Below are 12,227 nucleotides of genomic sequence, written 5' to 3'. Positions count from 1 at the left end.
ATGCACTTTAAATGAATGAAACATAATTTTTATAGTAGGCCAAGCAATAAGGATATTCTTTTCTTTTTTTTTAATATTTTGGGATACAAGAAGGATGTTCATTTGAATGTCTAAAAGAGCAATTAATTTTGATTTAGATGCAATCAAATTGTTTGGTATAATGAAGACATTCGGTCCATGACCTCGTGGAGCATAGCTGAAGTTTCCTGATAGGATGCTTCTGTTTCTGGAAAATTTTTCCTCCTCGCAGCATCTTCAAGCTGTAAATACAGTGAAATTCATTATGCTAAGGATGTAGGGTTAGGACAGACAGAAAAAAGGCATTTTTTTCCCACCTTCTCAAAATTGTCAAAAAGTTTGATAGCCATATCTGTAAGCGGCTTCTTATCTTCCACAGAAACCGCAGAAATGACCTTGTCAAAGTCATAGTACATAAAGGTGGACTTGAGTCTGAGGTACTTCCTCACATAGTTCAGTGTATCTTCTGCAACCAAATCCGCCATAGCCAGAAGATCAAACGCATATTTCTTAATCCTATACACGCTTCCCTTCACCCCAATGTTAGCCATGTAGATCCCCTTCTTCAGAAAAGAACGAGTCCCCGTATTCTCATTCGCAAGCCCTAACCAGCACATAACCAATCTCCATCAAAATGGCAAAGTCACACAACTATACTACAATGGTGCATCTAAGTCCTTGGAATCGAATTTGAATGGAAGAGAGTAGATGGAGAAGAAGAAAAGCTTACTGTTAGTGATTGACGGAGAGGGCAAGGGTATTTCGTACCAGAAGCCATTATCCAGAGCAAGTGAAGGCTTGTGAGTTGAATTTGCAGTGAGAATGAAGGACACGAGTCCTATGGCTGCTCTTCTTGTGATCACAACAGGACATTGTTGTTGTGGAGGTTGCTGCGTTTGGCTTCCCTGAAGCCCAACTATCTGAAACTGTCTTCTGCTTTTAGGGTTTCTGTGAGTGTATGGGAGGTTGGTGATGGCAGGTAAGGCGCCTGAGACTCCATTTGAGTTTGCGAGAGGAGTCATTGTGTGAGCATGAGAATGGGGTTCAGTTACAGTTACAGTTACAGTTATATCGCATAACTAATGCTATCCAGTATTCCGCCAGCACCACAAGCAGATACCCCTATCCTTATTGAGGCTGCTTTCGTAATTTTAATTTCTACTGTGGGCTTTGGTTGGGCCTAATGTTTGGGCCAGGGTACTGTACTTATTTGGGCCTCTAGACCAATTTGGAAGTTAGGGACTCTTACCTGATCCATAAATGGATTTTATCCCCTCCCTTATTTCGCTTGTAGCTTGCATTTGGGCCTTGCTCCCCCTCATTTTTTTTTTTTTTAAAAAAGAATCTCCACAGGAGCCCTCCGTTTTAATCATCCTCGTCTTCATCTTCATGTCGTTACAGCATTTTAATATATGCCTATACGGATAGAATCCAATTCTCTCTTTTCTCTTTCTTTCTAATGAGAAAAAGATAAGGAAGAAATTCAGCACAAGCATGATCAGTGGATGGAGAATGAAGCAGAGATGGCCCACATAATGCGTGACAATCTAGACTCAGTCACGCAATTATTTGATACTTTTTCTCTAATTCTAGTAACATGCTGAAAATCGGATTTGGTTCATGAACCAATGGAGAATGATTCAAGAGTTAATGGTTTAAATCAGAATTAATTCTTGGTCAGACCAATCATTTAAAATAATATAATTTAAATAAAAATAGATAAAAATATTAATATATAATTCTGAAAAAAGTAATATTTAAATAAAGAATCACAGATAAATAGAATGTTGATATATCAACCACACATAATCTAATAAAAAAAGAGCTCATAAAGCACAAATTATTTTTTTTTAAACTCAAAATAATGTTGTTTTAAGCTCGATAATGAAAAAAGAAAACATATAAAATCCAATTTGACTGGTCTGAAACTCTTAGCTAAACTGGTCAAGGAACTTGTTTACAAGTTTATTAGTCTAACTTGTGAAATCAAATTAGATTTTCATACCATGAATTTTAAATATAAAAACTAGATAACTAATTTGCATAAATTAAAAGAAATAGTTAAGTTATTTTTTTATATAAAAAAAAGTGTATACTGGTTTTTTATAAAATACCCTTATTTGAAAATTACTCCTATATTTGAAATTAACATAAACAGTTTGAGAAAAATTAACAATTGCAAGAGACAGAATGAGCTGAGATGTTATATTGAAGATTAAAATTTACAATTAAACTAAGTTTTATATTTAGAATTAGACAAAATATATTATATTATTTAATCAAATTTAGGTATTGTCGTCTTAATTGAATATGACCCCTTCAAAATGATTTTCTGTGCTCATCCATAAAACTAGAACATTGATCTTATCACAACATTTTCATTCGAGCAAACCATCATAAATTATTAATACTCCTCCGGTCCTAATTATAAGACCTAATTGACTTATTTGAGGAGATTAAGGAAGTAAGTTAAGTTGATTATTTATAATAAATAAGTGTTGTTATTCCTAAAATATCCTTGCTAATTAAGTATATTGGCTAAAACTATCATTATTAGAAAGATTATTTTTGAAAAAAATGCATAAATATAAGAGATAAAATGGATTGGGTCTTATAATTAGGACCAAATAAAAAGTCAAATTGGGTCTTATAATAAGGACCGGAGGAGTAGATAATTTGCATCCAATCATTTGGACGTTCACAAGAAATTAGAATAAATTTGCCCCATTTGACTAAGCATGACTAAGTTCTCAATTGAATCGATAGTTCCTTATTTCAACAAGAAACTACTTCATATAGCGTTTCTAGCCAACCCAGGACCTCCCCAATTTCGAATGAAATTGCCCTTTTGATTTCAAGATAAACGTAAAATAATACTCCTAATCCTGACACATCAGACTCCATAGCTGATGATGATTAAATTAATTGATTAATTAATAGACGAAAAACAAACACTATATGCAACTTTTCCCCTGGGCAAAACCAACTATCATTGAAATAAAACCACCATGCAAAGTCTGATAAACTCAAATTATACCTAAAAACAGATAAAGAAAAACAACACAAGAACCAAGACACTAAGTCAGCCAGCTCCTATGTGATCTTCTCCAGGCAGGACTCTATTATCAGCATTCCTATTCAAGAGAAGAGGTGGTGAGCAAAATAATCCAATCTGAAGGCACACCTCCTTATGAGTAGTCTTAACTATTCTATGTTTGGTAGGAGGGAAATAGACAAGAAGGGAGGGAAGGAAAAATTTTTCAGCGAGTTCCATTTAAAAAATTAGAAAATTGGGGTTATAAAATTTTAATAAAAAGAAGATGTAAAATGAAAGAATAAAAAAATTAAAAATTTTCAAATACATCTCTCTAATTTTTAAATCTAACTAAAAATTTTCCCTCCCCTCCACTAAATATAAGGGTAAAGGTCCACACCAGGGAAGACACTATACAAGTTTGTCTGGACACGACTTCATTTTCAATGTATGTGTATTTGGCTGATTTCAGACCTACATTATCCGAAATTGTGACCATCAAGTTTAGCCGAACCAAAAAAAAAATCAAGTTCATTTATATTTTTATAATAAAATTGAAAAAATCAAATAAAAATGTTATGATTCTTGACATTTCTGGGGTCCTCTCAATTATAAGATTTGTATTTAATTTTTTTCAACCTCTTGTTTGGTGAGTCATGCATTTGAAAGCTACAGAAAGTAACGGCGCATCCTGAAGAGCTACAAAATAGAGACAAAAATGGCATAAATGATTTAATGTTCTGTTTTTTATTTGCAGGACAACATATCACAAATTAGAAGGCAAAAGAAGATGACAAGCAAGGCATGTTCTTTAATTCCAAGAACAACAACAAAAAATGCTATTCTTCTGGTGCTAAATAAGTAAATATAATATCTTTTTTGTGGTGTAATTTACACTATAAAATAAGTTTTATATTTAAGACCAGAGAAGTACTATTTAGTTTTTCTTGCCGGAAATTAAATTAATTATTTCTAAAGAGTCATGAATTGGATAAAGCCAACACCCACCTAATGCTATTTATTTTATAGTTTCTTGATACCGTTGATGATTTTAGAATGATAAATTTGATACCTTATACTGATATCAGTATTAAGGATGGAAATCAGGAGTTCATGTAACTTAATCAATTAATCCTATAGTTTTAGCAGAGATTTTATAAACACTTTATATAATATAATTCCATAAAACTCAAGAAATATTTATGTTACTTTAGCAGAGATTGAGATATTTGTGCTGGTCTTTCATATTTTCCACAGAAAATAAATGAGAAAAATGTAAGGCAATAAAAAAGGCAACATATATTTTAATGCATATCTTTACACATGTTTCTGATGGTTTGACAAAGCATTATAATTATATAAAGCAGTAAAGCATCCTTCCGAAGAAGAAGAAGGAAAAGGAGAAGATGAAGGGGCATGAGAAGATGAAGAAATCTAGGGTTATCAGAATAAACTCAAAGAGTGAATGGGAAAATCAGATCAGTGCCTACCCTGTTCGTCTCTCTCATCTTCTTCTCTTTCATTTCCCTCAGATTCTCCTCTGCTCTGATCTGCAAACTGAATCTAATTAAAACTGCAGGTTGTCGTTCACTTTTCTGCTTCCTGGTGCATGCCTTCTGTCGCCATGAATCCTTCCTTTCAAAACCTTTCTTCTTCCTATCAACAAGCCCTCTTCTTCATGCTTGATGTTGATGAGGTTCAGGTAATTAGTGTTGCCATTTCTTGATTTTGGCTTCTCGGCTATAATAATAACGATGTTATTATCAGTTATTACATACAACCTTTGCACACAATCAAATCTATTATACATATGTATATATCTTCTGCTAAATAATTCCAAGTCTGCTTCTTTGATCTCTCCATTTTCCCTTTTTCCTCTTAAATTTCATCTGGACAATATATGAATCAAAATTATTAATCTTTTACCTAAGTTGAAGAGAGAGAACGACATACAGAAGTAAGATCTATTCTGGTTCTGTGTTCCACACAAGTACGAGTCTTGTTTCTTTTTTCCTTTTTGAAATGTAGGTGATCATATCCCTTGATTCATATTTCCAGATACTCGTAGCTATCTCCTTTTATATATACACAATTTATACTGTACCAAGTGTTGTCTGGTTAGCTGGGTTGGCTATGTCAATCGCACAGAGCACATACCAAATCTATATACTACCTCCGGTCCTAGTTATAAAAGCTAGTTGACTAATTTGAGAAGATTAAGAAAAAAACTTAAATTCGTTATCTGTAATAAATAGGTATTGTCTTTCCTAAAATATCCTTGCGAATCAAGTGTGTTGGCAAAAACTAAAATATTAGAAGGACTATCTTGGAAAAAATTGAATAAATATGAGAGACAAAATAGATTGGGATCTTTATTTAGGATCAAAATAAAAATCAAACAAAATCTTATATTAAGGACCGGAGGTAGTATTATTAATCAAAATTCTCGCTCAATTTCTCTTTGACTTTTATCTACTCCTACGTCACTCCTTATATATATACACACCCTTCTCAGTAGTGCCTAATGGTTTTCTTTGTACATATCTAAATCACTTCAAACGATTTAGAACTATTTTCTTCTTCAATAATGTTGTGCCAATTCTTTCTCATATACATTCATTGTAAGAAAATAAAATTATTAAGCAAAATATTTTAATTAACAATATATCCAAAGATGTAGTCTTGGATAGAGCTTAATGACATCGTGTGATCCATGTAGCTGATCCCACTTAGTAAAATAAGGCTTTGTTGTTGTTATTGTTGTAGTATTATACATTCATTATGAATCTTTAGTTTTTTATTGTAACACAATTTATTTATAAGTTATGAATGGATAATGTGATTCAAGTGAAAAATCAAGATTAATTAGGGATCTGTGGGGGGGGGGTTTGAGCAGGAAGTAGCAACGAAGATGGAAATACAAGCAATGCCAACATTTGTGATGCTAAGTGGAGGGAATGAGAAGGACAGAATAGTGGGAGCAAATCCTGAGGAGCTCAAGAAAAGAATTGATGCGTTTCTTTGTTCTTCATCTACTGATCACAACCCTCTCTAGATCTTCATCATCCTTTTTTTTATTATTATGTGTGATGCCTATAAATCTGACACCAAAAGTCTGTTTTTTTTCTTTCTTTTTTAATTTTTTCTTATTTAATTTTCATGTCTGATTGGATTCATTTTGATTGTGTTTGTCGTTTGTTTTGTAACTTAGTAACAGTACTGCGTTTTTTCCTGTTCGTTGAAGGTATATGTGCGTTGTTTGTGTGCATGTTTGGCCGAGGATGAGACAAAATACCATTTCCGTTCTAAATTTAAGAGTTAGAAAAAATATTTATTATGTTCTGAATATAAAATCTTGATTCATTTTATTTTGCCACTTAAATTTATAATTTTTTATCTAAATATTCAGGAGGTAGTTTTTAAACTTTCAATAATAATCAAGTAAATTTATAATAATGTCGAATACTTAACGATTAATAATCATAAAAAAAGCCAAAAATATCTATAGAGTGAGCTTTTATTTTTTTTTATAATAGTGTCAATCTCTCATAAAATCGCCTTCAAAATTATGAGCAGTGACATTTATAAATACCTCATGGATGGAGAAATGAATAACCACCATGACGTGTGACACCTTATAGTGACTGAATTAAGATGCACTTTTTAAGAAAGAATTAAGTTGAGAAGATAACCATAAATTTTTCAGAAAATTTATATCACTACCTCCGGTTCTAATTATAAGAGCCAGTTGACTAATTTGAGGAGATTAAGAAAGTAAGTTGAGTTAGTTATTTGTCCTAAATAGGTGTTGTTTTTCTAAAATATCTTTACTAATCAAGTGTATTGACTAGAACTATCATTGTTAAAATGTTACTTTGGAAAAAATATATAAATATGAGAGACAAAGTGGATTAGGGTCTTATATTTAGGATCAAAATAAAAGTCAAACAGGATTTTATATTAAGGACTGGAGGTAGTATAATTTATCAAACTGTTCAATTTTTTTTGGTTGGGGAATTCAATTACTTAACATTACATGTTCCGTCTCTTAATTGTTGTAGTTGTCATTATTTTCCAAATATTGATCATTATAAACTTTGCACCGTAAATGGACCTTTCACAATTGCATGTTCATTTTTCAATTTGATTGGAAAGAATAACAGCTACGACAAAAAACACTCACTTATTAGGAGCAAGATGAAATATAATATGTAAAATATAAAATCATAAAATTTACCATATTATATTTATTAAAAGGTACGAATACTATTACTTATTATTATTTTTTTAAAAAATTGATGTCACGCATTAGTAAAAGATAAGTTAAACTAACTACGTAATGAACATGCTAGCTATCTACCTAGGCCTAAGTAATTCACGTCGTAAAAAATTACAAAATAAATTAAAGAACGATAGTCTCAATGATTTTTGAATTGTTGTCCATGTGTTAAATATGAAAACAAATGCTCTGACAAAATAAATAAATAAACACAATTTTAATTTCAACTTCAAAGATGCCTCTTATCTTTAACACCATTTCATTTAAATTTACCCAATACAACAATGTACTAGAGTCTTCAAGCATACTAATTAAAATAAATTAACTTCTAAATGTCAAGTTACTCACTATCAACATAAAATAATTATATAGTTTTGCAAAATATTAATTTAAAATATAACACATGAAAACCGTGGCACCATGTATATGAATCAACAATGCGACTTTTTTTTCTTAATGAAGCTGTTTTTTTGATTGGGTTTTATATTCTTCTTATCTTCATGCACTTTAAATTTTTAAAAAAAATATTGAGAAATTAGTGTGATTTGTAAAATTTATTTTGATTAAATTCCAAATACTGTATTTTTAATTTTGCATTTTTTTGGACTACATTTTTGTAGTACTTATCAACTGCTCTTGAATTTCAACGATGCCTTTTGTCTTTAAGCCCCCAAACCAAACCCCACTCTATTAAACTTACTCAATTTACAGTCACATGGTTTTTCAAACCTTACTATCTCCCAATAAATAAACATTTAGTTCTGATTTGACTGGTATTAATATTAAATCCAAAGTGATTTAGAGATCGTTTGGATTCACATCAACAAATAAACATCTAATCACATCATCAACTTCTCTGTTTATTAAAAAAAAATTATTCCAATGAAAACACTACAGTTCATATTAAATACAGAAATTCTACAAATCAAAATTATTTTTTCAGGCATTTTTTTTTGTTAAGATTTTTTCAAGCATCTAAGACAACATATATCACGTGTTTTTGAAAATTCATTGCAAAAGGATAATAAATAGTATATCATTAATTTTTCTTATTTAATTTGCATGTCTGATTGGATTCATTTTGCTTGTGTTTGTCGTTTGTTGTTTGTAACTGAGTTACAGTGCTGTGTTTTTCTTGTTCTTTGATGGTATATGTGCGTTGTTTGTGCGCATGTTTGGCCGAGAGTGAGACACGTGCTTTCTCGGTTCCAAGGAGCTAAAAATTAGATAAGACACTAAATCGGTTAAGATACTGATTTAATAATCAGATCTGATTAACTCAGAGTCAAACCAGTATATTAAAATAATATAATTAAAAATTGGATAGGACATTAAACAAGCTAAAATAGTAGTTTAAGAATCAGTGGGTCAGATTGGAGTCAATTCCGAGTCAAACCATTCATATTAAAATATATATTTAATTGAAAGATAACAAAAATACAACAACATTAATAATTATTAATAACTAAATATAATAAATTACAATAATAGTTGGTTGTAACAATAACAAAGTACTCAATAATATTGGAAATTTTGATCTTTACAGTTCCTTACTAACTAAATTTAATAATATAAAAAAATCATCATTAAAATTCATTTTAATCTATAATGATTAAAATATTAGGAGTTGAAAGAAGAAAAATAAGATCAATAGGAACATAATCATCTAAACCGATTAATCATCACTGGTTTTTACTAGTTCACCAGTTTTCGGTTGAACCCACCGATTCAATCCAATTTTTTATTTATTTTCTTGGTTCTAAATGTAGGAGTTAGAGAAAATATTCACTTGTATTCTGAATATAAAATCTCGATTCATTTCATTTTGCCACCTAAATTTGCAATTTTTTTATCTAAAATATTTCTATTAATTGCATTTATTAAATGGAGGTAGTTTCTAACTTTCAATAATAATCAGATAAATTTATATTAATGTCTTAATACTTAAAGATTAATAATCATAAGAAAAAGCCAAAAATATCTACAGAGTCAGCTTTTATTTTTCTTTTGTAATAGTGTCAGTATCTCATAAAATCGTCTTCAAAATTATTAGCAGTGACATTTTATAAAAACCTCATGTATGAAGAAATGAACAACTCCCATGACACGTAACACCTTATAGTGACTGAATTAAGATGCATTTTCCAAGAAAGAATTAAGCTGAGAAAATAACTCCGTGAAACACTATATTTAAAATATTTTATTTGAGGGACCAAGTTAATAAGAAACATTGGATTAAAAACTAGTTTATGATAATGACAACTAAAATAATTTGTTAGAAAATTTTATATTACAATTTATCAAACGGCTCAATTTTATTTTTTTATTTTTGGCTAGGGACGCAACAATATATGTCGCATCTCTTAATTATTAGCTGTCTTGTTATTTTCCAAATTTGATCATTACAAACTTTGCACCATAAATGGACCTTTCACAATTGCATGTTCATTTTTCAATTTGATTAGAAAGAATGATAGCTACGACAAGAAAACTCATCTACTAAGAGTGAGATGAAATATAATGCATAAAAATAAAAATATAAATTTACAATATATTATATTATTTAAAAGGTATGAATATATTACTTATTATTATTATTTAAAAAAATTTAATGTAAAATTAGTAAAAGATAAGTTAAACTAATAAGATCATGATCATGCTAGCTATCTACCTAGGCCTAAGTAATTCACGTGGTCAGAAAAAATGCAATAAAAAGAAAAAGAACGATTTTTGGATTAGTCTCAATAACTTCCGCCCATGTGTTAAATATGAAGACAAATATTTGACAAAATAAATCAATAAGCACAATTTTTAATTTCAACTTCAAAGATGCCTCTTATCTTTAACCCCACTTTATTAAATTTAGTAATTTACCCAATACAATAATGTACTCTACTCTTCATACATCCTTGTCACACAATAAATTAACTTCTAATCATGTTAGATTACTTATTGACATATAATAATTGTATAAATTTTTAAAAAATATTAATTTAAAATATAACATATGAAAACCGTGGCACCATTTATGTGAATCAACAATGCGACTTTTTTTTAATGAAGCTTTTTTTTTGGGTTTTATATTCTTCTTATCTTCATGCACTTTAAAATTTTTTTCATATTTTTTTAAAAAATATTGAGAAATTAATGTGATTTGTAAAATTTATTTTGATTAAATTCCGAATACTGTATTTTTAATTTTTTTTTTTTTTTAAATGAATTTTTGTCTCTAACCCCCCCACACCAAACCCCACTCTATTAAATTAATGGGTAGTTACTTATCAACTGCTCTTAAATTTCAATGATGTCTTTTGTCTCTAACCCCCCCACACCAAACCCCACTCTATTAAACTTACTCAATTTTAATCACATGGTTTCCAAAGCTTGCTATCTTCCAATAAATAAACATTTAATTCCGATTGGACAGGCATTAATCTAAAAGATTTAGAGATAGGTTATTTTTTAAACCAGATTATTTAGAGATAGTTTGGACTTTGGATTTACGCACAACCAAACAAACATCTAATCACATCATCGACTTCTCTGTTAATTAAAAAAAAAAAACAGTCCAATTATTCAAACATTCAGTTAATAATATACAAATTCTACAAATCAAAATTTTTTCTTACCAAGATATTTTTCAGGCATCTAAGACAGCGCTTTTCACATTGTAAGATAAGAAAAAACTATCAAAATTAGGTTGTTCAAAATATTAATTAAATTTAATTAAAAATAATAAATATGTAAACAATATATTTTTTCAGTTATACTATTATTTATAAAGAGAGTACATGAGAGATAAAATGATAAAAATTTATTTCAAAGAGATAATAAGTGGTATATAATTTATGGGGTAAAAGTGAAAAGAAAAATTTAAAATTTCAGACAAAGAAAATTTGTTTCTTATATCAAGAAATACCATCATAAAAGAAAATGTTTCTTTTATGAAAAAATAACAGATAAAGTATTAATTTGGCAACGATCACGAAAGTCCCTTTAAACTTGAATGTATGTCCTGTTGTTGTGTATCTCCTGCAAATTCTAAATATGAAAACAAGTCATGAATTTTATTTAATTTTAAATATCAGATTTCAATTATGTTAATTCTTCAATTTATAAAATTTTTTTAAAATATACTTATAATTGCACATATTAAATGTGGTTTCTATCAATATATTAATTTTAATGTAAATGATTAAATGAAAAACAAAACGTTTTTATTTTATTAATAATTATTTTAACTAATTTTTTAAATTTATGTCAGTAAGTTATCTAGTTTTTATGTCTGTGGCTGAGGGAGTATTTAACATGAAACATGTGATTATTACGTTATAATTGTAATTATTAATATTAATTAAGCTCAAATTGACTATAGGACAAGTGATTATAAATAATACTCCTCTAGCCCTTAATATAGGACCTAATTATTGAGTTAATTTTGGTCCTAAATATAAAACCTGTTTCTCATATTTATCAATTTTCTAAATTACCCCTATGGATACTCCCTCAACCATAATCAAGTAGAAGAGGGAAGAGAGGATATTAAGGAAGATGATTATAGTATTTAGGAAAATCATATTATATTTCTTATAATTAACAACTTACATAACTTTTTAATCTAATCAAATTAGTTAAATAGGTTTTATATTAAGGACATGAGGATAGTTTAAAAAAACAGCCTAAGTTATGCAAAGACAATTTCTTTTACTTTTTGGTTAATATAATTTTTGGTCTTTCAAATTTGCTCTTATTTTGATTTTGGTTTTTTAAATTTCAAGTCATAATATTTAGTCTCTCAAAAACTAAAATGATCTAAGTTTTTATTGAATTATAGGAACTAAATAATTAAATAAAAAGAAACTTGAGGAATTAAAACTAAAATAAAAACAAATTTGA

General features: G+C 29.1%; 2 protein-coding genes across 2 annotated transcripts; one reads left to right on the top strand and one right to left on the bottom strand.

The window, feature by feature from the left end:
* Positions 1 to 32: 32 nt before the first annotated feature.
* Positions 33 to 1,080, bottom strand: LOC114762382 (photosynthetic NDH subunit of lumenal location 3, chloroplastic). Its single transcript, XM_028951856.1, has 3 exons — positions 749 to 1,080; positions 336 to 622; positions 33 to 260 (listed from the first exon to the last, which is right to left on the bottom strand). Exons 1-3 carry the CDS (start codon positions 1,038 to 1,040, stop codon positions 144 to 146), a joined length of 696 nt encoding a protein of 231 aa, XP_028807689.1. The 5' UTR covers positions 1,041 to 1,080; the 3' UTR covers positions 33 to 143.
* Positions 1,081 to 4,439: 3,359 nt separating this feature from the next.
* On the top strand, positions 4,440 to 6,299 carry LOC114762455 (thioredoxin-like protein CXXS1). Its single transcript, XM_028951939.1, has 3 exons — positions 4,440 to 4,545; positions 4,632 to 4,754; positions 5,949 to 6,299. Exons 1-3 carry the CDS (start codon positions 4,459 to 4,461, stop codon positions 6,105 to 6,107), a joined length of 369 nt encoding a protein of 122 aa, XP_028807772.1. The 5' UTR covers positions 4,440 to 4,458; the 3' UTR covers positions 6,108 to 6,299.
* The last annotated feature ends 5,928 nt before the right edge of the window (positions 6,300 to 12,227 follow it).

The sequence above is a fragment of the Neltuma alba genome, unplaced genomic scaffold (assembly GCF_004799145.2).
Source record: "Neltuma alba isolate B1F8T4 unplaced genomic scaffold, ASM479914v2 tig00011214_pilon, whole genome shotgun sequence".
Taxonomy (NCBI): domain Eukaryota; kingdom Viridiplantae; phylum Streptophyta; class Magnoliopsida; order Fabales; family Fabaceae; genus Neltuma; species Neltuma alba.
The sequence above is the reverse complement of the archived record's forward strand: the minus strand, read 5'-3'. Positions and strand labels throughout refer to the sequence as shown.

Coding starts and splice junctions, on each gene's coding strand:
- LOC114762382 (XM_028951856.1), bottom strand. CDS start 1,040: ATGACTCCTCTCGCAAACTCAAATGGAGTCTCAGGCGCCTTACCTGCC. Junction 623..748: donor CTCTCCGTCAATCACTAACA/GTAAGCTTTTCT, acceptor TGTGCTGGTTAG/GGCTTGCGAATGAGAATACG. Junction 261..335: donor TTTTTGACAATTTTGAGAAG/GTGGGAAAAAAA, acceptor CTGTATTTACAG/CTTGAAGATGCTGCGAGGAG.
- LOC114762455 (XM_028951939.1), top strand. CDS start 4,459: ATGAAGGGGCATGAGAAGATGAAGAAATCTAGGGTTATCAGAATAAAC. Junction 4,546..4,631: donor ATCAGATCAGTGCCTACCCT/GTTCGTCTCTCT, acceptor TTAAAACTGCAG/GTTGTCGTTCACTTTTCTGC. Junction 4,755..5,948: donor TTGATGTTGATGAGGTTCAG/GTAATTAGTGTT, acceptor GGGTTTGAGCAG/GAAGTAGCAACGAAGATGGA.